We start from the raw sequence: 26838 nt of genomic DNA on the forward strand, positions 1-26838 counted from the left end.
CCTCCTCAGCAGTATTCTCACTCTCCTCTCCTTCCCACAGAAGCTCACTGTCTATAGAGCCCTGGTTCTCTCTAGGCTTCACTATTGTAATATCCTCTGTTTAAATCTGCCTGCCTCTACTCTCTGTCCTCTGCAACTCATCCAGAACAGGACTGCAAGACTTGTCCTTGGCCTCAAGCCCAGGGATCGTATCTCTCCAGCACTGACATTTCTACATTAGCTCCGAGTGGTTTCAAGGATCAAATTGAAGACCCTTTGCATTTTCCACAAGGCCTTCTGAGGCCTGGGACCAGAATATCTCCAGCTTTCTCTTCTGAAGTAGCTTCCCACTCGAGCCCTTTGCTCCTCCAACTCTTTGAGGGTCAGGCGCTTTTCCAAGAAATGACCTGGAGGCAGATCTCTCTCCTCCGCTGGTGCCTCCCTCTGGAACAGCCTCCCTGCTGCTCTGAAACTTGAGCAAAACCACCTCCGGTTGCAGAAGCAACTCAAGACCTTCCTCTGCTTCTGCCTTCTCTTTTCCCTGCTGATCACCTGTCTGATACTGCACTGGTTACCTGGCCACCCCCGGAACCACAGGCCCAGGTCCCTATCCTCCCAGTTGCACACCTATACTGGCAACCCTTCACACATCTGCACTGCCTCCTGGCAACCCTGCACACATCTGCACTGCCTCCTGGCAACTCTGCACTTGGGGCTGTATCTGTAACCCTACTGTCCCCCTACCTGCACCATCAATCACTTGTACTGCACTTAACTGCACTTCCACATGCTGCTGCACTTATTGTCTCATATGTTTTTCCTATGTCCTGCACTTCTCCGCCTTTCCCTCCCATGGCGCGATCTCAATGTCACTGGGCCTAGTATTATCGCTGTCTTGTTCCCACCTTGTGTCCCCCCCCCCCTTGCCTCGTTGCGCTTTAAAACACTTGTGCATGGGCGCGTTATAAATAAAATATCATATTACTCTACCCCCTCCGACCCCCACTCCGTTTACAACACAAACACTTTAACACGGACAGCCCACTATTGGAGAAAACAGACTAACACCTGAACCTAGTACCTGAAATGTCAAAATATATTGGTCAGGTGAGGTCAGGCAATTACTGACAGTTACTCACACCCGACTTTGATTAAACTTCTCCACACAGATAAAAGGCGGAGCACGAGAGCAAACTCCGAACGAGGCAAATCACATGAGGAAACAGCGGTTTTGAGACAGCTGGACAAGAGAAGAAATACAGCAAAACAGGAAGGGATCGCAAAAAGGAAAATTACCTTGACCTTTCTGACGAGGAACCATTACTTTCAACACCCCTCCAAACTGGAAAGCGTAAGACCAGGAAACAAGGCTGAAGAATCCTGCATTGTGTGACGGAGATGCGCAGGGCCATCCTGCATCATTAATCAAGGCGGGGCAAGCAGCAGCCGCCTGTGTCGTCGTCGTACCATCCTTGGCTCCAAGAACAAAGCAGCATCAGTGAAATCAATACAGCCAGTGAGTTGCTGGAACAACATTGTTAAAACAAGTGTGATAAAAGACGCAAGCAAAGTTAAACTGCTAATGAGTGTTTAAACTTTGAGAAGAAAAGATGCAATACTAAGAGGCCCGGCACCACGTGTGCGCTTAATCGAAGGTATCCAGCTTATAAGTGGCAAAGGAATTTTAAACCAAAGTGGTCCTGTGACGGGTCATGCAAAATCCTGCACAGTGTCGAAAGTCTTTGATTTTAATACAGTAAAGTAAGTTTGGAAAACGAGATAAATTGGTCCGAGCTCAGCAGAGAGAGACAAATTTAAAGTTTGTGTTAATGTGGGTCTGAGCCCGACGGAGGGGGATCCGGGGTGAACATTGAATCACCTGAGAATCACCTGAGAAATTGGATATGTGAAAATCCTAAGAACATTGCGTTAAAGTGGGTCGGAGTCCGGCAGAGGGGGATCAGAGGTGAATAGTAAAGCAACTAAGAAAATTGTGTACATGTGAAATATAAAAATGAAAGGACCTTTGTTTATTTGTTGCATCAGGCTCTCTGAAGGACAAGACTTGGAATGGCAAACAGACTTTGGCACAGAAGGCCATGATGTTGAAGTTTTGAACTGCACCCTCATGCTAGAGAAGCCAGATACTCTGCTAAGGTTGAGAGTGCCGCCTTGTCCCATGCTAAAAACGTGGGCAAGGGAAGCCAACTGCTTGAATATCCAGACAAATCATTTCTTTAACACTTTTCTTTTGCATAACATTGTTTCCCACACTATTTGTATTTAGAGGTAAGGATTGTCAATATGTTTATTAGTAATGGCCGTTTTATTTTGACAAGCCACCACTAGGACTGCATTATTATTATTTGATGGTCGTAGCTTGCTCCCATCTTTACATTTAGTATTAGTTTGGCGTTTTTCAAACCCAATTGAAATTCAATAAACAAGTGCAGTCACCTGTGTCTGTCTTACTGTTGATACCATGCCTTCCTTACAGTAGCCTCGACTTCAGCTCTGCTTTTTTGTCTCTTTCGAGGGGCCACCTTTAAAAAGACCATCATCCTTTCTCTGAACCTTTCCAATTCGGCCGCAAAAGTGGACTTATCAGGAAAACATAACTGACTCTTTTCGGGCGAGGTGTGAGAGGATAAGGAACGATGGAGTTGAAGGACTTCTTCCGTGACCACAAAGAGGAAGAGTGACTGAAATTGCTCTGGGATCTTGACCATTGTTTCTTGTGCCTTCTGGAGACATGTCTCCAATGGTGCTTCTACCTTTGGAAGAATTCCTCCTCAAATGTGTGGAAGACCGAGACTTGAAAACTGACAGACCTAGGCTGAGTTTCGATCAGAGCGGCACGCAATGACTTCATGTTCTTTGACAAATCCTAGGCAGATCGCAGTTCAACATCTTCAAATCACAGTCCGCACATCTCTTGAAGCCAGTCTACTGTGTAGACATCATGAAGATTTTACTAAAAAAGTAAAGACGTTAGTCAAGAGATTCGCTGAGGCGAGTCGAACCGTACCGAGAGCGGGCAGTGCATGCAGAAAAACAATTGAGGAAACGAGTGCAATGCTTGCTATTCATACCATCATCAACTTCATGTGCAGAGGCGGGAATGGCAACCATTGAGGGACATCAACACCGTACAGCACCCTCTGCTGTTGACACATTTCTGAGACTGCAAAACAGGATATGTATATATCGAATATCTAAAATGAGGAATCCAGGGGAGGGCACCATCCATTAGAAACCATACTTAAAAGCCTCTTGCTGGAAAGAAGCAAACAAGGTATCTAGAGGTATTCTGTCAAGTTCATACCACAGATGGTGGAATGTGTGTAATTTCATGCAAGGGTGGCTTGATATTTATAACTTACTATAATCACAGATGCTGTGGTAGAATTGCATTGAATGCACATATAAACCTCTGATAACTCCCCTATTACTTTTCGGTACAGAGTGTGCTCCCACCCAATCAAGTGCATTAGAATGTTTGTAAGGTAACTAATAGTAATTCTTTATTTGTAAAGCGCTTATACACCAGTGAAGTGCTTCAAAACTGTCTTCAACTGTTCTAAGTGAGCATCAAATATGTGATGTACAGTTGGGCAGGGATTAAGAATATCATTTTGCATGCTTGAAAATTATTTGAATGGCAGGTTTTGAAAATGCAGTTGTATAAAGCAAAATGACTTGTCTTGAAAAAAAGAAAGCCACATTTCGTTATCAAAAGAGATCTGAAAATGACTGAAAATACATAGCTGGTCTTTTCTGATGAAAAGCAATGACTCCCTTTGATTAGCAAAGGAAGTAAAAAAATAACTGCAATAGGCGCCAAAGGCTCAGATTTCATATTCTCAATATTCAGAGATTCAAAAACGCAAAGATGGCAGGATTTTAGACACAGCATTGGTTCTAAAAATTGAAAGCGAATATCAAATATGAGCTCCAAAATTATCAATTAGGGCAACACAATACTTCCACAACACAGAAAAAATAAACACTTACCTTAAGCAGTTCAAGGCCAGCTCGGATTGCTTGGTCAGTAGGTACTCCTTCCTCTTCATCATCTGCTGTTCCATCTATTGATCTGTTGACCTGTTTGATAAGGGAACTTGAAAAAGTATAGATGTAATTAACAGGCCCAATAGACTAAAATTCAGTGCACTCAGCAAGCTATACAAATCATTTCACATCACTAATCAAAGAGGAGATTTTAGAAACAGCAAAGTCATTCATAGGAGAACTGTCAAATCGACATTTGAAAAAACATGAGGCAGCACTAAGCGTATAATGAAAACAACAAAATAGACAAAGATTCTTCGGAAGAAGCTTAACAGGTTGTTAAGGAGAATTCTCTGTATAGGCTAATTTCCCAAACTAGTGAATCCCCCAGCAGCTTTGCTGGATTTTTGGGGTTTATTTTTTTAATCCTGCTAAGAGTGAGACTCTTTTTTCCCACTCTTAGGCATGATTTCTTTGTAATGTGTTTTATGGGCTATGGGGTCTTTTACTCCATAGGGCTTCATGTGTTTTTGGTATTTGTGTAACACAGCACCCTCAGAGCAGTAACACAGGGGTGGCATAGTGACCCCCAAACATAGACTCCATACCCTGGGACTGACTGTCTCCCAGGGCATGTAAAGTCACCATTGACTTTAAGGTCTTAAATTGTGAACAGAACCAGTACAAACCATCATATTGTGGAAGTACTGGTAGTGGTAATTAGATTGCCCCTGGGTCTGTTTTCCAAGGGGGCATTGTCCAGTCCCCCCTTGTCGAGTTTCTGGCTGGTGGCAGTGGATACCACACAAAATATTCCACCGGAATATTTCCTATGGGATTTTCCCATTCATTTTAAAGGCACCACTTTTTTGGTGCAATGTTAAAGATACCGCCGGATTATTTATTTATTTAATATTTATTCCCCGGTTGGGTCTTTTTGCCAGGACTCTTTTAAAATGGCGTTCGTGTTTGCCTCTGTAACTCCAACCCAAGTCAAGTCAAGCCCTTTGTTCCACTTTTGGCGGGCTTCTGCACAGAAGCCTCCAAAAGTGGTGCCACTCTGTCTGGGTCTACAGGATGTGTGGGAGGGGGGGAATAGGCACACTGGACTGAGTTGCCTCTGCAACTCAAGTCACACTCTTGTGTGATTGGCCCAGTGGTGAGCCGCCCGGCTCACCACTTAGCATGTTTGAGTGACAGCTAGGACTGATGGGGGTTTTCTGCATAAAAGCAGGGCTTTGGGGACTGGAACTTCAGAAGTCGCCACAGGACCTAAAGAATCCAAAGAGGGAGAAGCTGAGCTGACCTGCAACGACGACACCACCAGTGGAGCCCTGCTGAACCGACTCACCACTTCCCAAAGACAGAGAAGATCTTCTTCCAGGAGAGTCTTCTTCCTTTGAGCTGGTGGGGTTAACCATTTCGCCCTTTTTCGCCTTACTGGATCGTCTTGTGGTCGAATCGCCCGTGCCAAGCACCCCGGCGGCCGGATAGCCACGCTTCACAAATCAAAGGGTAATACCTTTTAACCGGGAAACGCCACGGCTGGTTTCTTCCCTGGCAGTGCAACGACCTTCAGCTTTCCTCCACGTCGAGATCTTCTCTTCCCCTGGACGAAGCAGCAAACTGCACCCGCTGCCAGGAACAACTGCCCCCGGTGGAGCTTTCTCACCATTTCAGGTACTGTGTCCCACCTGGTCTCCCTTGCAACAGACCGTCCAAGGGGTCCCGTAAATCCTTGACTCTCTATCCTGGGGTGACCTTGGACCTGTTAACTAACTTTTCTGAACTGATCTAACTCCTTTTTGAACTATCTGCAAAGACTTTTAATGTGTACTTCAACTGTGTGATCTTGGGCACATTCCACCTTGCTGTCTCCAAGAGTGGGCCTGACCTATGAACTTTTTGCTCTACAGTAGACCCTGCCTTTCTTGACTTGTTGTGGTTCTTTAAAAGTGTTGGTATTGTGTGGTTTCCTATCTCTGCCTTTTCTCTCCCTTTTAAAGTAATTATTGGAGTGCCATCTGGGTTAAGCGCTCACCTCTTGTTGATAATAAGTGCTGTTCTTTTCCTAAGACTTGTCGAATAATTAATCAGGGAGGTGTATATATTTCTAGTGACTGTGTTAGAACTTGCTTGACATATTAGTGCCAGTGTATTTTTACAAGTGTGATTTTAAATAAATAATTATATACTTTTATACCAAAGCTCTGGTCAGTGTTTGCTTGTCCTACTGTATTTTTGTACCTAATGTGTATACTCTATATACTGCCTAACTCTTCTTGAGAGAAGTCCGACGTTCAGCCAAAGCTACCAGGTAAATCTGGGTGGTGCAGACCGCTACCAATTGGGTTTACTGCTAACACCTGTAGTCTTAAACTTTTTGCAGTGGTCCCTAAGGGAACTGCACAGGTTTCTGCCTAACACTGGCGTACAGCGGTGGGATTTGTATTGAGTATACATTTTAGTGTGCTTATAGATACCTTAGTGCAACTAACTACAAAGCTTAGCACTAAAAAGTTTATTTTCTAACCTGTCAACTATGGAAAGTTATAGTCAAGAGTCCCTTGCTACAAAAACTGCTGATTGTTTAAGAGTTCTCTGTAAGCATAAGAATCTACTGACTAAAGGCAAGAAAATGGAGCTAATAGAAAGACTGTTAGCAAACCAAAGTCTGGGTGATAGATCAGAGGAACCCACTCTCCCAGAGAATGTAGATAACAGTGATGATATTGATAATGATCAAAGTATTGAAAATCTTGAGGCAGAGTCATAAGAGGAGGGTGAGGCTGTTGTGACTGCCCCCCCCCTAGGCCTCTGTCTGCTCTACCAGCTGTACCTACTGGGCCTTTACTAGGTCCCACACTTAGTCCTCAATGTAGATAAAATGAAACTTGAATTGGACTTTAAAAGACTTAATGCTCAAGCAGAACAAAGACACCAAGAACTGAATCAAGAACTAAGGCTCAGAGAAATGGAGCTCAAGCATGAGCTAGAGATGAAGAAATTGTCGGTTGAAAATGATTCTCTTTCCGGAATCCTCTAGGAGTACCAGTCCCAAAAGACCCCGGATGCCTAAAGAGATTGTGGGTATGTATGAGCCTAAATTGGATGTGTAGGATTGGTTGGCTATGTTCGAGTATAATCATGGGCTCCAGGACATCTCAGGGAATGAGTTACTTCCCTGGTTGTTCTCTAGGCTTCCCCGTGTTGCATCGGATGTGGTAATGGAGTTGGGGGAGGTGGATAAGAAGGATTATGAATGTGTGAAGCTAGCTTTGATAGCTAGATTTGGGAAGACCCCTTCCCAGTACCTTAAGAGGTTTAGGACCCTCAAAAAGCATGATGGTACCCCTTGGGCTTCCTGGGTGAGTGAAAGTTTGAAGAACTTAGAGGGATGTACAAAGGGTTACAGAGTGAACACTTATGAGGGAATGAAGAATCTTGTGATGTTGGAATCAATTTATGATGCCCGCTCTCCTGAGCTCAGACAGCACTTGACTGATTCAAAGGAATTAGATTACAGAAAACTAGCTAAGGCTGCTGACTTATGGGTTGCCAACAGGGCTACTCACAAGGACTCTGGGGCAACTCAGAAAAAGGATGAGGGGAAGCAGCCAAAAAAGGACTCCAAACAAAACATTAAGGGTAAGCCACAAGGGAAACCAAAATCAGGCTAGTGTACCATCTGGTGCCAAACCAGGAGGAGGTCAGAGCAAGCCACCATTCCAAAAAGCATTTGGTAAATGCTATGTTTGTAGCTCGCCTGACCATGTGAAAGGGGATCCCAGATATAAAGGTAAACCTTCAGGGGTCCACACTGTCTCCTTAGCCTTCGCTCCAGAGGAGGAAGTACAGATGGCCATTGGAAACGTTCTACTACTGGCTGATGATCCCATTGGAGTCTCAGCAAGTGTTTCCTTAGTGTCTCTGGGGTTGGGGGAACAACAGAATTTAGATGTGTATAATTCTATCCCAGATAATACTAAAGAGTATTATAAAGACAGTGTCCAGGTGAATGGTCAGGAGACTCCTGCCATTAGGGACACTGGGGCCAGCATAACTATGGTGGATTAATCATTTTTCAAGGCAAAGGATGTTGCTAAGGCACCCAAACGCCTCACCAAGTTAGCTGGAGGGCATGTGCAGATGCTCCCCCAATTACCAGTTCTCATCCAGTGCAATGATATGACTGTGAAGATACCCGTCAGTGTACAATGTGAGGTGCCAGGAAGGGTTCTGTTGGGAAATGACCTGAAAACTCTTGGAATAGTGTCACACATCCCCAGACCTCCTAGGAAAAGGTTACAGGAGCAAACCAGACCTGCAAGAGAGAGGTTCTTCTCTGAAGATGAAGAAAGATATCACTCCTTCTCCACTGGGGCAACTTACTGCAGTCTCAAAATCAACAGAAGAAAAGGGGCAACCCAAGACTTCGAAGAAACAGCCAGCAGCAAGCAATCCAGTGCTTCCAACAAGGACTTCCCCTAGGTTGTCCAAAGTTACACCTGTAACTCCACCTCCAGCTGAGGCTGTGAAGGAGGTACAACCCTGTATGGTTGAACTAGACTCTGAAGAAGAGCTAGTAGAAGGCCAAGAACTTATTGGAGATCTGGATCCTGTTGACCATCCTGAGCTGTAGTCTTTACTGGCAGAGGGTGGACCCAACAGGGCAGACTTCAGTAAGGGACAAAGAGAATGTCCAACTCTGGAAGGCCTTCGCCATCAGGCAGCTTCTCAGGCAGATGGGCAAGAGCCTGGGAAGTATAGGTTGCACTGGGAAGATGGCCTCTTCTACAATGAACCGACTGAGTCTGCACCTGGAGACTACAAGCGGCTTGTAGTACCCCAAGAAAACAGACAACAGTTCTTGCAACTAGCCCATGAGATTCCTTTGGCTGGTCACTTGAGCTTTAAGAAGACCAAGGAAAGGCTCTCACTCTACTTTTATTGGCCAAAGATGGGGGCTGAGGTAGATAAGTTTTGCAAGAGCTGCCACACCTGCCAAACCTCTGGTAAGGTTGGTTCCAAGAACGTGGCACCTTTAGTGCCTCTCCCTGTAGTGGGAGTCCCATTTGAGAGGGTAGGGATTGACATTGTTGGTCCCCTTGATCCCCCAACCTCCTCAGGCAACAGGTTTATTCTTGTTGTAGTATACCATGCTACTAGGTACCCTGAGGCAATTCCTATGAGGACTGTTACAGTTCAGGGTGTGGCCAAGGCCCTCCTTGGCATTTTTACCAGGGTTGGGTTACCTAAGGAAGTAATCTCTGACAGGAGGTCACATTTTATGTCCCACTACATGAAAACCTGTGGAGTTGCTTACAAGTTCTCAACCGCCTACCACCCTCAGACAAACGGATTGGTGGAAAGGTTCAACAGAACCATGAAGATCATGATAGGTGCTTTGGAAGATCCCCTTAAGAGAAAGTGGGACCTTCTACTGCCATGCCTTCTCTTTGCTTATAGAGAAGTCCCTCAGGAGGGAGTAGGTTATTCTCCCTTTGAACTTCTTTATGGCCATCCAGTCAGAGGTCCATTGGCCCTGATTAAGGAGGGGCTGGAGAGTGCTCCTTCCCCCAAGCCAGTCAGAGTGACTGACTATGTGATAGGTCTCCGGAGGAGAATGTCACACATGTTAATGTTAAAGGACATTTGTACCGTGCACTATCACCACCGAAGTGGTCCACTGGCGCTCTGGCGGCTCTGAAATAGAGGAAGAGAAGGGGTGGGTTAGTGGGACTAAGCTGGAAAAATGCAAGAGAGCAGTGATGTGGTGTTGGCAGCCTCAGCTCGGTGGGTCCGTTGGCTGGGCTTGGGGTGTTTTACAGTCCGTAGTCATTGTGTTCTGTTGTGCAAGTCTATGTGTGGTTTGTTTTGTTGTTGCATTGTTGTGAAGTTTGTGCCGATTGCTGCGTTTTAGGCTTGTGGTTGTGTTTGGTTAGAGTTTGAGAGATGTATGCAGAGGGATGGAATTGTTGGTTGGTCAGCTGGCATTGTTGTCCATTGCAATTATGGGATTCCATCTAGGTGCGGTACGTGCTGACATTAACAATCCTGTCTAGATGCGGAGCAGACTAAGGTCAAGAATTCCATCTAAGTGTGGTACATGCCAACATTAACAATCCTGTCTAGATGCGAAGCAGACTAGAGTCATGAATTCCATCTAAGTGAGGTACATGCTAACATTCAAAATCCTGTCTAGATGCGAGCAGACTAAGGTCAAGAATTCCATCTAAGTGTGGTACATGCTAACATTAACAGTCGTGTCTAGATGTGGCGCAAGCTAAGTTGACATTAGCATAGCCCCATAGCTAGAATTCCACCTAAGTGTGGCACATGCTAACATACACAATCCTGTCTAGATATGACGAAGCTAGAATTCCATCCAAGTGTGGTACATGCTAACATTGTTACACCTGTCTAAGTGTGACGCAAGGTAATCTTGATTGTTCTCTGTATGTGTGGCACTAGTCAGCATTGGTTAGTATGCTAGTGTGTAGAGGAATGCAACATTTGCAGTTCAGTCAAGACTGGATCTAGGCTGATGGTCACAAAATCTCTCTAGGTACGCAAGGTGCAGTTCTATAGCAGTTTACGCTATGGAAGGTAGGGTAGAGTGGCAAGGGCTTTCTGGAGTAGAGTGATTGCTCTACTCCCCACCCATGCCACACTCAGTTTTGTTGGCATCTGGCTTCCTTTGCTTCCCTGCGGACACCTGCAGACACATCTTGGAGCCGCCTCTGTAGGAGCCCCCCTTTGCCTTGGGAAACTTAGCCGCAGGGGCTGCCGGGCAGAGGGCTGCCCTGGGAGGGTGAATTAAGTGCAGCGATCCAGCCAATGGCGGGTGGAGGGGGGGGAGGGAGCACGGAAGAGAAACCAAATAAGCGGCATGCACGTGTGCTGGGGGCTAGGCCCTCTCCAGCATCCACAGGGCCAATGGCCAATGGGAGCCAAGGGGAGGCGGGACAATGGAGGGGGAAGCTGCAAGGCAGCTCCGGAGCCTGCGAGGCTCCAGCTGGATATTCCAGCGCCATGATGTTGCAGGGGGGGGACAGGGGGACGGCATCCATGCGCTTACCTCGTGATAACCTGCAAGCTGCACAAGCTTTGGTCAAGCATTGGCATGATCAAAAGGCTAACATGGTTGAGTTCACTCAAGACCAGCTAGTTCTAGTTATGATCCCAACAAGGCAGAGGGCCTTGCAAGATAAATGGATGGGACCCTTCAAGGTTGTGGGTACACTTGGAGAAGTCAACTATCTGGTGTACTTGGGCAATCCCAAGGAGGCTCCCAGAGTCTTCCACACCAACAGACTAAAGGCGTATGTCTCCAGGCCTGAAGTAGGAGCCTTGCTTCTAGCTTCAACAGAAGAGGAAGAAGAGAGTGAAGCTCTCCCTGATCTCCTCAGAGGCTTACCCTTGGATGAAAAGATTGAAGGAGTAAATCTCTCTTCAAATCTGACACCTGAGCAACAAGAGGCGTGCACATCTATGTTAAATCAGTTTGCCTCCCTGTTCTCACTTTCACCAGGCTTGACCCCTTGGGGCCAGCATGACATACTCACTGGTGACTGTCTGCCAGTCAAAAGCAGAGGATACAGAATGTCAGAAAATGTGAGATCCCACATCAAAGGGGAGGTCAGCAAGATGCTTGACCTCGGGGTAATAGAGCCCTCTACTAGTCCATGGTCTAGCCCAGTTGTGTTAGTACCAAAGGCAGGATCCAAGGAATTGAGATTCTGTGTGGATTATAGAGCTCTTAATGCAGTCACCAAGACTGATGCCCACCCTTTGCCTAGAACAGATGAGTTGGTGGGTAGACTTAGTGCAGCCAAGTTCCTCAGCACATTTGATCTAACGTCAGGCGATTGGCAAATAGCCTTGACAGACCATGCCAATGAGAAAACTGCATTTTCTACCCCAGTTGGCTTATACCAATTTAAGGTTATGCATTTTGGGCTGAAAAATGCACCTGCACCAGTCCAAAGGATGGTAAATCAGGTTCTAGCTGGGATGGAGGACTTCTGCATGGCATACTTGGATGACATTGCAGTGTTGAGCCACTCCTGGGAAGAGCATGTTAACCACCTAGGACATGTAGACAGAGTAAGGTGGTCTACCTTGGGCATGAGGTGGGAGGTGGAGAAATAAGGTATTTGCTCAGTAAGATTGAAGCTGTGCAAAATTGGACAACACCTACTACTCAAACCCAGGTCAGAGCCTTCATAGGCCTCACTGGGTATTACAGGAATTTCATTGAGAACTATGGGACCATAGCTTCTCCACAATGTAATCTCCTCTCCAAAATTTCCTAAGAAGGTCAGATGGAATGAGGAGTGCAATCAGGCCTTTGAAAACCTGAAGATCGCTCTTTGCCAAGCACCAGTACTAAGAGCTCCTGACTACCACCAAACTTTCATTGTACAGACAGATGCTTCTAATGTAGGTATAAGGTGCAGTCCTTAGCCAACTGGATGGGAAAGGTAGGGAGCACCCCATGTGCTTCATCAGCAGAATGCTGAAGGATCTTGAGACAAGGTGGGCAACAATTGAAAGAGAATGCTTTGCTATTGTGTGGGCACTGATGAAGTTTAGGCCATACTTGTATGGTTCTACTTTTGTCATTCAGACGGACCACCAACCCTTGAGATGGTTAATGCAAATGAAGCACAGGTTGAATTCCAGGAACACAATTAAAAAGGGACAGCAGAGTTATAACGCAAAGGAAAGAATTACAAACCTCAGGTAACGTGCTATCTGACTGATTGTCCTCCCAAAGATGTCTCATCTTAGATAAAATCAGCAGCATCAACTGGTTCTCTGAAACCTTTCTCCAGCCGGGGCATAGAGCTACTAAAAACATGATTCCTCGTGACACCTGGCAGCCCCAGACAGTCTACACCACACCCCCATGACTTCAGTTCCCCTTTGTTGTGCCATACTCAGCTGTTTGAAGGAACTTCTATGTGAGCAAATGAGCTCTCGAATCGTGGACAGGTTGGGATGGTGTGGAGGAATCCGATCATAGAATACACGAGAAAGTGCATTTGTTCGCCTGATGGATTGGATCCTTCAAACAGATTCCTCATATTATACATACTCCCATAGTTGTATACAAGGGATGGAGGCAGGAACAGAGCAAGAGGAGAGGTCTTGACATGTCACACCAATCGTCTGAAGCATCTCCCTTTTAAAACAGGCATCTTTAACAGAAGAACAAATTACTAAACCCTGGTAATGTTCTTTCAGATGGCTGATCCTCCCACGGATTCCTCATCTTAAGATATATTTGTATCGTGCTCCAGCAGGGGGCGATGTGCAGCCCTGATGTCCCTCAACCGTTACCATTCCTGCATGCGGACCGGATGTTGATGGTATAAATAGGATGCACTGCTCCCATTGCCTCGATTCCTAGTATTTCCCTCTTTTGCTCAGCCACCTTGAGAAATTAAACAGCCCGCAAGGGATCGAAAGAGAAGTGAACAAAAATGTGACCACTATCAGAAGGGTAGGTTGGGAGGGCAATGAGGAATCCGTGGGAGGAACATCCATCAGAAAGAACATTAACTAGGTTAAGGTAAATAGTTCTTCTAATGGATTGTGTCCTCCCAGGGATTCCTCATCTGAGATAGACTCCTATAGCAGTTTTTGCGTTGGGAGATGTGGATTATTCAGAAATTTGTTTAGCATATAATATCGTGGAAAAATGCTCTTCCAAAGCAAGGATCCTGGCCCAAGATGGTATCAAAGGAACAGGCAGTATGGAGAGAGGACCACAATGCAGCATTGCAAATGTCCTGCACTTTGAAGAGCTTAGTTGCCGCTCCCCTGGTGGAATAGGCTCTTACATTTTCAAGGACATACTTGCAAGCAGTGGAGCAACACAGAAATGTATACAATGATCCAATATGAGATTGTTTGCTTGGTTATGGCTTGGCCCCAATTTGTGACCAATGCAACTAATTAACAGTTGGTCATCCTGTCCGACAGCTGACATTCTTGAAATTTAAACGCTAAGAGCCCTTTTTGGGTTAAGCCTGTGTAAGCTATCTTCACCCTTATAAAGAGTGAGGAGGAGGGTAGAAAGCTAGAAATATAATCTTTTGTGTTCGATGAAATTCAGATACCACCTTCAGAATGAAGGAGAGACAAACCCATAAAACTACCTTCTCCTTAGAAAATACAGTAAACCGTGGTTTGCATGATAAGGGTCATCGCTCACTTACCTTGCTAGCACCGGTGATGGCTAATTAAAAAATAGTTTTACAGGTCGTTTATCTGAGAGGGCAGAATGGAGTATCAAAGTGTGCTCACCTTCCCAAATATGGGCGATTACTTGATTGTGCGTTATGCTGTTCCAAAAACTGTACGTCACTGGACAGTAAAGGTCCTTGTTTGTTATTTCTTCATGTACCTATGTGAGTGTGCAGAACGAGTGACATGGTGGTTGCTTTAGAATTTGATTCACCAAGAAAATAAAGAGAAAACCTAACTTTCCTTACTTCTATGAGGAGGTTCCCTGTCTCAACAAAAATATTAATTGGTCTTTCAGAATATCCTTGTAAACTAAAGAGTCCTCCGTCCTGTATCAAAATCTCCAACTCTGTCCCGGGGGGGAGGGGACTGGGACTGGGTGGCACAGTTCTGTTTTTTAAGTTCTTAACCAGGGTCAACTTCCTTCCCCGGGTCCCAATATTCAATATTTCTCAGCCGAAGGGGAATGACGCCCTACCCCTGAACCGCAATAGTCTGGTTTGATCCTTTTTGCAGATTCAACTACCAGGAGAATGACTCCCTACTCCCGCTCTCTGGCTTCCACCGTTTCTCATACAAAGTCAGGGGGAATGACTCCCTTCTCCTGGTATCTTGATTTCACTATCACTTCGCACTCAGCGGTAAACAGGGGGAATAACCCCCTTTGCCTGGTTATCCGTGTTTCACTGTTTTTCTTCTTTCTCAACGGTTCATGTACAAGTATGATCTCTGACCCAGGTTTCCCAGTATAGCCCACTTGGTCGTCTGGCTTGTCAAGTACAGTCACGACGAAGAGGGTCTCTCACTTGCATTTTTAGATTGTGGGTACAAGACACGTATTCCTCTAATCAGCTCGATGGACCAACCTGGTTCACTATCCTGCCATGGAATGTCACCAATTGATGATGATGAATAAAGCTCTTCTTTTGTGGGTGCGGGCCTCAGACTGATTCCGCTATTCTGCTCTGGTTTGTCAGACCTGGCTTACTCTCCTGCCTTGTACTACCACAAAGAAAATGATGATGATTTGAACTACTTCTCTCTCGTGGGTGCAGGTCACAGACCTGTCTTTCTCTCGGTATTCACTTCTCCCTCAGCTCTCTTAGGCCCCCACCAAACATCTTGGCAACCCAGATACCTTTTGAGTTCTCAACAGCATCCTCCAACCGGTCTCAGGGGTCCTCTTATTCAGCCTTGCTTTTTTGACATGCTGTGCCGGCTCCGCAGCCTGTGGTTCCTCGCAGGATGCGTGTCTTCACTCGACTGCTCGGATCAGCTTCCTCTTACGCCTGGACCTCTGCTTTGCCAACTTTCCAGTAGGTCCGTCTGTTGCGGAACCAGATAGGGACGCCTCTACCTTCTCGTCAGTGTCACGGCCACCATCCTCTTCAGTCTTCCACTCCGAACTGCTCATCCGATCGCAGCTAGTTCAGGGATGGCTTGACTTGGAAAACAGTCCTTCTTTGGCCTTTATTTTGTAGTAAGGTCCATTCCCTCACGATACACTAGGATGTGGCTCTTCGTAAGATAGAGCCTTCTCTATGCTTCCATGCCTTTTCTTGGTACCAGTACTTTGACAGTTAGTGATATTTAATCTTCCTGTGCTAGGCTTCATCTCAGTAGATTTATGTCAATGTCTCTACACAGGTTCATGGGGTATTTGGGTATAATACTGGGGTGTAACACAGGTGGCAGGGTGCTTGGGAGGGTGTCATACCATGTTCTCCCTAGATGTCCATCCCTGTCCCCCGAGGGTGGAGTCTCTCACCATGAGATCTTCCACCAGGTCGACTATTGGTCACACTAGGCATAGGTACATTTTTGTCCCCTTCAAGAATAATAAATTAGGGCTATATATCTATTTGTTCTACAGAAATACTCCTTTGTAATCAGGCACAGACATTCGTCAGCCTGTGTTTCTTACTTTTCTAGAAACATTGAGGTTAGTCTTTCACCTTTCAGTACTGGCACCCTCGTGGAGATCTCCATGATCATTGTATAGATTATCATGTATGACATCGCGATACAGTGACTGTCTGATGTCATACGCTTCCCGCACCAGGATTGTCTTTACAATTTTATAAACACCAGTGAAATGGCAAAACCATATAGTTTATGATGATGACTCAAAGTTTTGTAAATTGGTGATAATGGGCCATTCATCTTTGTTTTTCGTGTCAAATCTCGAGATTACACTCACTGTGTGTGACGTCATCGCATTGTATACTTATTATACGTGATGAAGCCGCACTCAAGCCGCGGCATAGTGGTGTGCCTAATAGGTTGTTAAAAATGGTCAAACTCCTCTAAAGAAATATGGAGCATACCTTATGGATTCTCTCCATTTTGAGTGCAGGGTCTAGTGACCCTGTATGTTTCATTAGATACTGTCTATTGAAGTGCTAGCCCTGTCTAAATGCTAATCATGTAAAATAGACAGCTTATAATATTTTTGGGAGTTAATGTCAGGTAAATTTTTCTCCAAGTAAATAAGGGCAAGGGGGCTTACTAGAATGTAACTCAGGAATACCCCAAATAATCTTCAAAGACCTGAGCCGATGTTAATAAAACATTAGCTTCGTATTGGCAATTGAAATCCCCACCTGTCACCACTACCTGGTCAGAATTGCAATAATTCCTGGTAACCGTTATAGATCCCATTATGCTACTGAATAACTGTCTCATGTTTTGGCCAAATATAGATATCTAACCTATGCAGCGGCGCACATCCTTTAGGCTTGACTGTAATACCCAACATATCTGGGAAGGAGGCTGATCAATTTACAATTAGCATCAAGGCTAGAATGAGCGACCACTGGGGCCTTTGGAGGCAGGTTGGAAGAATGTTTGATAGCCCGATTTGTTGGTTGGTTCCATCTTCCAAGACTCCTGGAGACAATCTGGGCTCCAGAAATAAATGTTTGCCTATCCAAGTCTTCTGTTCTACTGCCAAGCCCCCTAACATTCCTTGGAGGATTTCAATTGGGGTATTCGTAGGTATCTGATGACTCATTACCTCATCAGTTTTATCAACACAGGGAACGCCATTGGGGGTTGGGGACTGGGGGCGAGGGGGTTGTCAATCCAAAATTATCAATGGCAGTTCCTTATTTCAGTTTTTCTAGCCCAGAATAACATTCTGGGGGATCTACGGCTAGAGGCCCGAGTCTCAACTAAATATTAGAACCTTTGCTATGTTTGTCAAGTTCTATGACAGATAAGATGAATCCGGTAGAGGCCTCACTGATGGTAACCTCTTCCCATGTGGCCAGGGGACAGCAGCTGCTACCTGATCCGGACCATGGGGCAGCGATATAAGTGAGGATCACATGGGAGGAGGCAACCTCCGGGAAGATGTCGTGGCTCCATCAGATGAGACATGACATCGCCCATTTTCCCATGAAAATAACATCCCTGTGTCTGAACACCCTGGACTACTACAAGGTTGTTGTTTGCGACGGTTGCGCAAGAGGACAGGTTTTTTTGATAAGTTCCAGACTGTCATGTGATCAGGGACAATGGCTGAATTTCAGGGGAATGATTAGGGTGCTCATGGCACAACCAATAGCGCCTCCCGCTCCTGTCCCGCCGATAACATCACTTTCGACGCTGTGGCATCTGTCCCCTTTAGGCATACAGGTCCCGGCTCTGCAGCATCCTAGGCCAATGTCGCTATCAGAGGGGGCAACGCCACCTCAGCCTACACCAACATCTGAAGCCCCAAACACTGCAGCTCAAAGGAGGGAGCTCTTGCCATTACAGACTTGATTGTTCAGGACATGCAAGACACAGGTTCTGATACTGATAATGAGGTGGTCTCTCTCCGTCAAGGGTGTTGATGAAAGAATATGTTTGGCCGACTTCCTGGGTGTGCCTCAGCTGGAAGAGCCTCAGCCAGAGGCCGGTGTGCTGTCAGAAAGTTTGGCATTCAACTCCTCACACAGATCAGGGTTACCATTACAGAAATATGTCCTCATTGAGGCACTGAAGCTGTGGGAGAATCCTTACTACCTTTCACTTGACAAACAAAAAGTTGGAGGCTAGACACTGGCCCATTCCATCGGAAAAGCTGTGCCTAGCCTCTCAACAAGGAGCGATACAAAAGAGGTGCCTACTAGTAAAACAGATCCTAGTAGTTTTAGCATTTTTTGTGTGCGTCTGTTTTTTTCAATAAGAGGTGGACATAAAGCATTGTCTAGTTTTCAGGTATGTTCAGCACAAACATTATTTGAGAGTACTCCAATTGTTTTGAGTTAAACATTTATTTAAAAAGAATTTCAAAAAGTAAAGAGGCTCAACTTACAAGCACAGATGTAATCACATCATTATCTCATTATTTACAATGTTAATTAGAGGAGAGAAATAACCCATCAAGGTACATAACATTATTTGTGAAGAGACACGGGACAAAATGACACAAATTAAATCTAATGTCAATAGTTAGACTGGCTACAGTGTGTTTTTGGAAAAGTAAAAATTAGACAATAAATTGTACAGTGGTCGTCACAGGGTCAAAACAATGAAAATATACAGGGTTAGAGGGGAGTTTTTTCATTAATGGCTGTAACCAGATTATAAAAGTTCACTACAAGAGTATGGGCCCTGAATATCACACCAATATTTCCACGGTTCCCAGCGACCCAGTACGGGAGGTAGGTGCTATGGATGCCACCTATTAGTCTTCTTGTGAAGAAGACTTTATCTGAGTATTTCAGTTAAACAAAACAATAGGGAGAATGCAGTTAAGTTTAATTTGCATTGCCCTTGGCCGGGACATATTTATTTCTAGGCACATGAATGGTAACATAGAAGAAATATTTAATTGACATACCAGTGAGGTTCGGATCATTCTTCAATGTTAGGCAAAGTTTGTGTGCAGTACCCTTGGGACCACTACACAACTAGGACTACAGGTGTAAGCAAAACCAACCTTTGGTATAAGTCTGTACTACACAATTTTGTGGTAGTGCTTCTGAGCAGTCGGGCTGATCTCAAGAGGGAATTTGAGCTGTAAGGGTGTTACACAGAGGTCAAATAGACTCTTATACGCAAGGTTTCTTGGTAAAACACTTATTAATTTATTTCAGTCATTTATAAAATATTCACTAGAAGGAGGCAATCTATCATGCAAAAGAACAAGTTACTTTCTTACCTGGTAACGTTCTTTCGATGGGATGGTCCGACGACGTATTCCATATCTATGACATGTAATCACCACAGCTGTGCTGCTTCGGAAACTTTTTTCGGCGTCTGCGTCCTGCGTCGATGCGCCGTCGTCGAGGACCTCCTCCGACGTTATCCGATATGATAAGTAGGACGCACGACGCCCGTAGCCTCAGTTGTAGTTTTTTACCCCAGAACATGTGACATTAGTCAACTGCCAGTCAGACACAAAGCCTTGCGGAACGTAAGCTGCAATCGCAAAAGAAATTCTGCAGCGGGGAAGGCAGGGAGGGAGCGATATGGAATACGTCGTCGGACCATCCCATCGAAAGAACGTTACCAGGTAAGAAAGTAACTTGTTCTTCGAGGGGATTGGGTCCTTCGACGTATTCCATATCTATGACAGACTCCCAAAGCAGTACCAGAGCAAGGAGGAGGGAAAGAATTTAGAATCAAAATTTAGAATTGCCAATCAAATAGCAGAGCAAAAGACCGCCTTGCCAAAGGCCAGATCCTGTCCTCGGATGGAATCGAGGGAATAGTGACGTACAAATGTATGTACTGAAGCCCAGGTGGCTGCATCACAGATGTTGCGAATAGGAACACCCCTCTGCAGGGCAGTAGATGCAGCCATACCCCTGGTAGATTGGGCCCGCAAGCCAGCCGGTGGGTCCTTACCCGCCAAGCGGTAACACTCCGAGATGGCCAAAAAAATCCAGCGAGACAAAGTCTGTTTCGTCACAGCTTGCCCCAAACGCTTTCCAGCGTAACCAATAAAGAGTTGATCGTCCACTCTGACCCGGGACATGCGTGAAACATAAAAGCTTAAAGCTCTCCTAGGATCAAGCCTATGGAGCCTCTCCTCTTCCTTACCAAGATGCGGAGGAGGATAGAATGGCGGAAGATCAACCTTCTGGGCCAAATGAAATTCCGTCACTACCTTCGGAAGAAAAGAAGGACGAACTCTAAGGACAACCCTGTCCTTGTGAAATACAGTGAAGGGTGGCATAACTGAAATTGCCTGCAACTCACTCACTCTGCGAGCGGAAGTAACCGCAACTAAAAACACAGTTTTCAGAGTTAACAGCCTCAAAGGGCAAGAATGTAAAGGCTCAAACGGAGCACCCATAAGAAACTTAAGAACAAGGTTTAAATCCCAACCGGGCACCAGGAAAGATGACGGAGGGAACACATTAGTGAGCCCTTTCAGAAACTGTGAAATTAAAGGGATTTTAAAGTAAGAACACTCTTCAGACGAGCGCTTAAAGATGGACAGCGCCGCCAGGTAACCTTTAATGGTACCCACTTGCAAGCCCCTGTGGGCCAAAGAAAGTAAAAAGGACAGAACCATGGGGATGTCACATGCAAAAGGATCCACATTCTGAACTCTGCACCAGTCGCAGAACTTACGGCAACGGTACAGAGACTGTGTTGCTGGCCTTCGGGCCGAAAGCAACACCTCCATCACGTCTTCAGGGAGGTCCCAATCCTTATACCTCAACCTTTCAGAAGCCAAGTGTGAAGGTTGAGAGATCTGACCTCTGGATTGAGAACCTGACCCCCCCCTCCCGTGAGAGCAGATCGTCTCGTTAGGGAAGACGACGTGGAGGGCAGATGGACAAGTCAAGAAGGTCCGGGTACCACGTCCTCCGAGCCCACGCCGGAGCAATGAGGATCATCCAGGAACCGAACTTCCGTAACCTCCGCAGCACTTGCGGGATGACGGGGACTGGAGGAAACGCGTACAGCAGCGGGAATGACCACTCCAGCACAAACGCGTCTCCTAAGGCTCCTTTTGGAGGAAATTCCCGCGAGCAAAACCTTTCGCACTTCCGGTTGACACTGGAGGCGAAGAGATCCACTTGAGGGGTCCCCCAAAGGGCGAAGATCACCAGGAGAATCTCCTGAGCCAACTCCCACTTGTGAGAGATCGTGCTCTGCCTGCTCAGAGCGTCCGCCGTCACGTTTTCATCCCCGGCCAGATGAACTGCCAAGATCGAAACTTCCTGCTGGATGGCCCAGAACTCGAGATGCATCACCTCCCTGCACAGAGGAAGTGACCCTGCCCCCCCCCTTTTTGTTGAGGTAGTGCATGGCCACTGTGTTGTCCGTCAGGATCAGGACACTCTTTCCTCGCACAGTCGGCAGAAAAGCCTTCAGGGCTAGCCTGACGGCCCTCAGCTCCAACAGATTGATATGGAGTCTGGACTCCGACGGAGACCAACGACCGCTGACTGTCAGCCCGTTGGCATGAGCTCCCCATCCCGTGAGGGCGTGAGGGATGCATCCGTCACGATCGTCACCTCTGGCCAGGGAAACCAAAATGGAGCCCCCTTCATCAAGTTGCCTTCGACGGCCCACCACAGAAGGTCCCGGGCGACCGAGGGCGGCACCTGAATCGGGTCCGACATCCTGCCGGAGGACTGCGACCATTGCATCTTGAGTGCCCACTGCAAAGATCTCATCCGCAGGCGAGCCTCTGGCACCAGAAGAATGCAGGATGCCATGAGGCCGAGCAACCTCAAGAACTCGAACGCTGGGAGCGTCTGGGCATGCTGAAACGTGTGCACCATCTGCTGAATGTGAAGAGCCCTCACCTGGGGAGGAAAACACTGCCCCAGGGAAGTGTCGAGCACTGCTCCGATGTACTGGAGCCGCTGTGTTGGCGTCAAATGGGACTTCTTTAAATTGAGGGAGAAGCCCAGCCTGTGAAGGGAGTGGCAGGTGACGGACAGATGATCCAGGACTTGCTCGGGAGAGCTCCCCCTGATCAACCAATCGTCCAGGTAGGGGTAGACGTGAATCCCCCCCTTGCCTGAGATGCGCTGCCTACACCACCATGAGCTTGGTGAAAACCCTCGGGGCGGAGGTCAATCCGAATGGCAGGACCCGAAACTGAAAGTGCGAGTCGCCAACCGCGAACCTCAGGTACTTCTTGTGCTTGGGATGGATCGGCACATGGAAGTAAGCATCCTTGAGGTCGAGAGACACCAACCAGTCCTGAAGCTGAAGGGCCTGGAGGACTTGAGAGAGTAACCATCTTGAACTTGTCCTTCCTTAGGAGTTTGTTCAAACCGCGCAAGTACATGATGGGTCTCAATCCCCAGTCTTTCTTCGAAATCAAAAAACAAGGGGAATACCATCCCTTGCTCCTCTCCGCTACAGGCACCAGTTCTATGGCATCTTTCTCCAGCAGGGCTTGAATTTCCTGCGCAAGGAGTGGATCCGGACTCTGCAAAGAGAGGTTCCCCGGTGGATTGTCGCGAGGCCTGTGCCGAAAGGGAAGACAGTAGCCGTGGGTTATGATCTCCAGAACCCACACATCTGAAGTAATGGCGCGCCACTCTACAAGATGCTGCGCCAGCCTTCCCCTAACCGGCGAACCATGGGACATGGCCTCATGACTGAGTTGTAGCGGCTGCGGCGTTACCTGAGGGCAAAGAGGCAACTGCCCGAGCGGCCTTGGCACCACGGGTACCCTGTCGTCCACCTCTGGTACCCCTGCGTTGGCCTCTTTGACTGCCAGCTCCTCTCGCTTTACTGAAGGACGAGTAATAGCGAAAGGAACCACCCCTCCATTGCTGTCCCCTAGGACGAAAAGGCGGAGGTTGGCGAACTGCAGCCCCCAAGGACTTCGCTGCAGCTTTTGAGGTCTGCAACCTCTCAAGGCTCTCGTCAGCCTTGCTGCCAAAAAGGTGTTCACCGTCAAAGGGCATGTTGAGGAGCCGGGACTGCACTTCAGGAGCAAACCCCCGACTTCCGCAACCACGCAAACCTGCGTATCACGGTGCTCGCCGCCATGGACCTGCTGACGCATTCAGCCAAGTCCAAACCCGACTGAACGGACTCACACATGGCATCCTTACCATCCTGGACCATAGCAAGGAAACCATCCCGTTCGTCCCCTTCTGGAATATGTTCAGCCGCTAACGCAACACAGTTCCACAGAGTGTATGTGAAACGAGACAAGGCACAAATGGGGTTGGCCGCCTGAAGCGCCATACCAACAGAAGAAAACACTTTCTTCACCCAGCCATCAAAACGTTTGTCGTCCCTATCAGAAGGGATGGTAGGGTACGACGCCTGCTTTGCCGGGGCCGTGGCCGCCTGCACCACCAAACTCTCCGGAGTGGGGTGCCTGGTCAAGTAGCAGGGGTCGCTACTGGCTGGACGGTATTTTCACGACAAGGACCTGCCCACCGCCGGGAGACTCTCCGGAGCAGTCCAAGCCGCCGCCACCCTTCTCTGTAAAGCCATATGGAACGGCAGTACCGGGTCAGTTGGGGGACCAACATCAAGGATGTCCGTGAGATCATCCTGCACAAACTCCCCTGGGGGAGCAGACCATTCCAAGTACTCGGAAACCCTAGCCATAAGGCGTCGGTACGAGGAATCGGCATGAGAGCCAGGCTCAGGCCTACAAAACTCCACCTCCAGAGAGGTGCCCAGTCCACTGGCATCATGCAGTGACTGCCTCAAATCGTCAAACTGACTATGGCCTGAGACAATTTAATCTGGAACCTGACTAGGAATCAGGCCATCAGAATCCTCATCCGCCTATGAAATATATTCCAGATGGCGAAAAGAAGACACCCGAGAGTGCTTGCTCTTAACCAGAGCCTTCCTAGGGGGTTCCCCCGTGCCACGGGGTACCTCCGACACGAAAGGCGTTGAGGGCGTAGAGTGAATCGGCGCCGGCGTCAAGAGAACAGGCATCGGCGCCGAGAGGATCGGCGTCGACGTCAGATGCAGCGCCGCCAGCATCGGCGGCGTGGACACAGTCCTCGAAGCCGGAGCTCCGAGCGTGTCCTTCGACGACCTGAGCGTCGACTGCTTCGACAACTTCCTCGGAACCGGAGCCTCGAGAAAGCCTGTCGACGCCCTCGACGCCTCAGACGTCGATGTCTTCCTCGAAGACATCGCAGGTACACACAGTCTCGAACGCGTCGAGGACCGGGACCTGGAACGGGTACGTCGAGAACGAGTCCCCTTGTCCGAACGGGACCTCTCCCGTGACTCGTGCCGACCACTCTTGCGAGCGGTGTCTCTCGACCTCTCACAACCGACCCCACTCGGGGGCGCGGACGGCTTAGTACCCTGCGACTCGAGAATCGCCAGCATTTTCTTCCCGAAGGAAGTCCATTCCTCTGGCGTCGCACGGCTGGTGGGGTAAGCGACGTGCCGGGCAGAGTCCTCCGAAGAGGACCTGGAAGACGACCGCTGTCGGCGCTTCCGAGAATTCTCGAAGAGGCTGAGGAATGGCGAGACCGACTCCTGGAAGGAGACCCACGAGACTTCCGACGACGACGCGGAGAGCCTCCTCTCAAATCATCCGTCGAAAGCCCTGCAGACTTCGACTTCTGGGGCTTGGACACCCGACCTACCGACAACTTCTTACGTTCACATAAGGCTTTGGACATGAGCGGCTGGCAGTCGATACAGTCATCCGTGTCATGGGCCTCCACCAGAGGGAGGTGTCGTGCGAGTCCGTCACCGACATCTTGGACCCACACTCTCCGCACTTCTTGAAGCCCGGATGCAGGGTCGAAGACGAAGTAGAAGACATCTTCACACGAAGGACTTTCACAAAAACGAACAGGTTCGAAGAACCGAGAAGAACAGAACTCCAAAGAGTCGAGGCGTTAACCGAGATTCACGAAGCAACACGTTCGCGGAAAAAACGGAACTGAGGCTACGGGCGTCGTGCGTCCTACTTATCACATCGGATGACGTCAGAGGAGGTCCTCGACGACGGCGCATCGACGCAGGAAAAAGTTTCAGAAGCAGCACAGCTGTGGTGATTACATGTCATAGATATGGAATACATCGGAGGACCCAATCCCCTCGAAATATACTTCAGTACTTCACAAGATCAGGTTCTGAGGCATTTAAACTACTTTGAAGGGGGAGCAAAAAGGCAAAAGTTAATAAAACAAATATTACACTTACTCTAAAACAGTGCAAATAGTTTGAGTTCACCAGAGGAGTCCATTCAATGCAATATGTTAGTCCAAAGTCAATGGGCTAAAGTCTTGTATAGGATAAAACAGTTCTGGACGTTAAACGGGAAAGTCTTTGCGAAAGTTCTCAGAAGTAGTTTGGAAAAGAAAGATTCTTATGTCGGGTCACAAGCTGATTAGGCCTGCAAGTTGCCAAAGTTTCACGCACTTTCGCAGTTAGAGTTAAGTTCTCTCCGTCAGGTTTTCACAGTACCTTACACTGAAGAGAAAGATGCAGCTGAATAAGGCTGTTCATGGGAGTTCCTGCAGATCTCGCTGTGCCTCAGTCGAGGGGACAAGAGAAGACGTCGGGGGGACTCCTGCACTGCACTGGGACTGGTCAAAAAGCTGGCAAAGGCAAATCTTCAATTCCGTTAACTGTAGTCAAGCACACAAACTGATGTCCTTCTCCCTGGATGTTCAGTTTCCTGCAGCACTCTGAGGAAAATGCAACCAGCTCTGAGAATTGTATACAGGTGGCTAATGAGTTAATTGGTCCCACCAACTCAAAAGGGAGAAGTCGTCCTTGAAGGACTTCTCTGTTGAGATGAACTTGGTGATTCAGACCTGCAGCAGGGCTTCACCAGGCAAACCAACGGTCCAGGAGTTGCAGCAGCCGTCCTCTTCCAGCTCATGTTCGGTACTTTCGTTCCAGTGGTCGACTCTGCCTTCCAAGCCAAGAGACTCGCCTTTTAAACAGTTTTCTCCCATTCATTCCAGCCTAACTGCCACTCACCCAGCAGGATGGCTCTCCTTGCCGGACAGTCAGCAAGCCAATCACGCAAGAGTGCATTTGGGTCTCCTAGGAGAGACAGCACAGGGAGTTTTGGGCACCTCCCTCAATTCCAGCCCACCCCAGACACTCGGGCACCAGAGGCGGTCTTCAGTCCTGAAGCACGCCAAAGGTGTAGGAACAAAGGGACCAAACCTTGTTTGGCGCGCAGAGACAAACTCTAGAAAGACATTTCCAAAAAGAAATAGCAAATAAAGAAGACCGGGACCCGTTTAAACAAAGGAGGCTCAGACGCCCTCTTGAAAAACATGGCTCCAGCAATCGGGAAAAATCACGGTAGTTTGTTGTAAAACCACTGCCACCAGCCATTTCGAGAGGAAAGGGTAGCATTTGACTGCTACATGAGTTTCTAGACGTAGGGGATACTAGGTAACCCCTCCAGCACTCTATTGTAAGATAGGGTGTGCTGGGTCTAGGAATTTGAGAAGACTAGTAAAGTCAATTTCACATTACTTTCTGTGGGAAACAGTTTATCCCAGAGAAGGTATTTAAACCTTGGGATAGCCTAAAAGGCCTCCCTGTGTGACTGCACTGAGGGTGCTGTTGACACATATGAAAAGATGCTGCCCATGGAGTTGTCTAAAACTCCACAATCAAAGAACACAAGAGTAAAACACACATTAAAATACGAGAGTG

At 47.4% G+C, this 26838-nt stretch overlaps 1 protein-coding gene across 11 annotated transcripts in view; it reads right to left on the minus strand.

Moving 5' to 3' along the window:
• Nucleotides 1-26838, minus strand: part of PDS5B (PDS5 cohesin associated factor B) — a 2333811-nt gene that overhangs the window by 1173139 nt on the left and 1133834 nt on the right. For all 11 annotated transcript variants that reach the window (XM_069639007.1, XM_069639003.1, XM_069639002.1 and 8 more), the window contains one exon: nt 3994-4099. In XM_069639007.1, the coding sequence (XP_069495108.1) occupies nt 3994-4099 (106 nt within the window). The remainder of the gene's footprint in view (nt 1-3993; nt 4100-26838) is intronic.

This window comes from Ambystoma mexicanum, chromosome 7q, assembly GCF_040938575.1.
Source record: "Ambystoma mexicanum isolate Mex_15411 chromosome 7q, UKY_AmexF1_1, whole genome shotgun sequence".
NCBI classification, from domain to species: Eukaryota; Metazoa; Chordata; class Amphibia; order Caudata; family Ambystomatidae; genus Ambystoma; species Ambystoma mexicanum.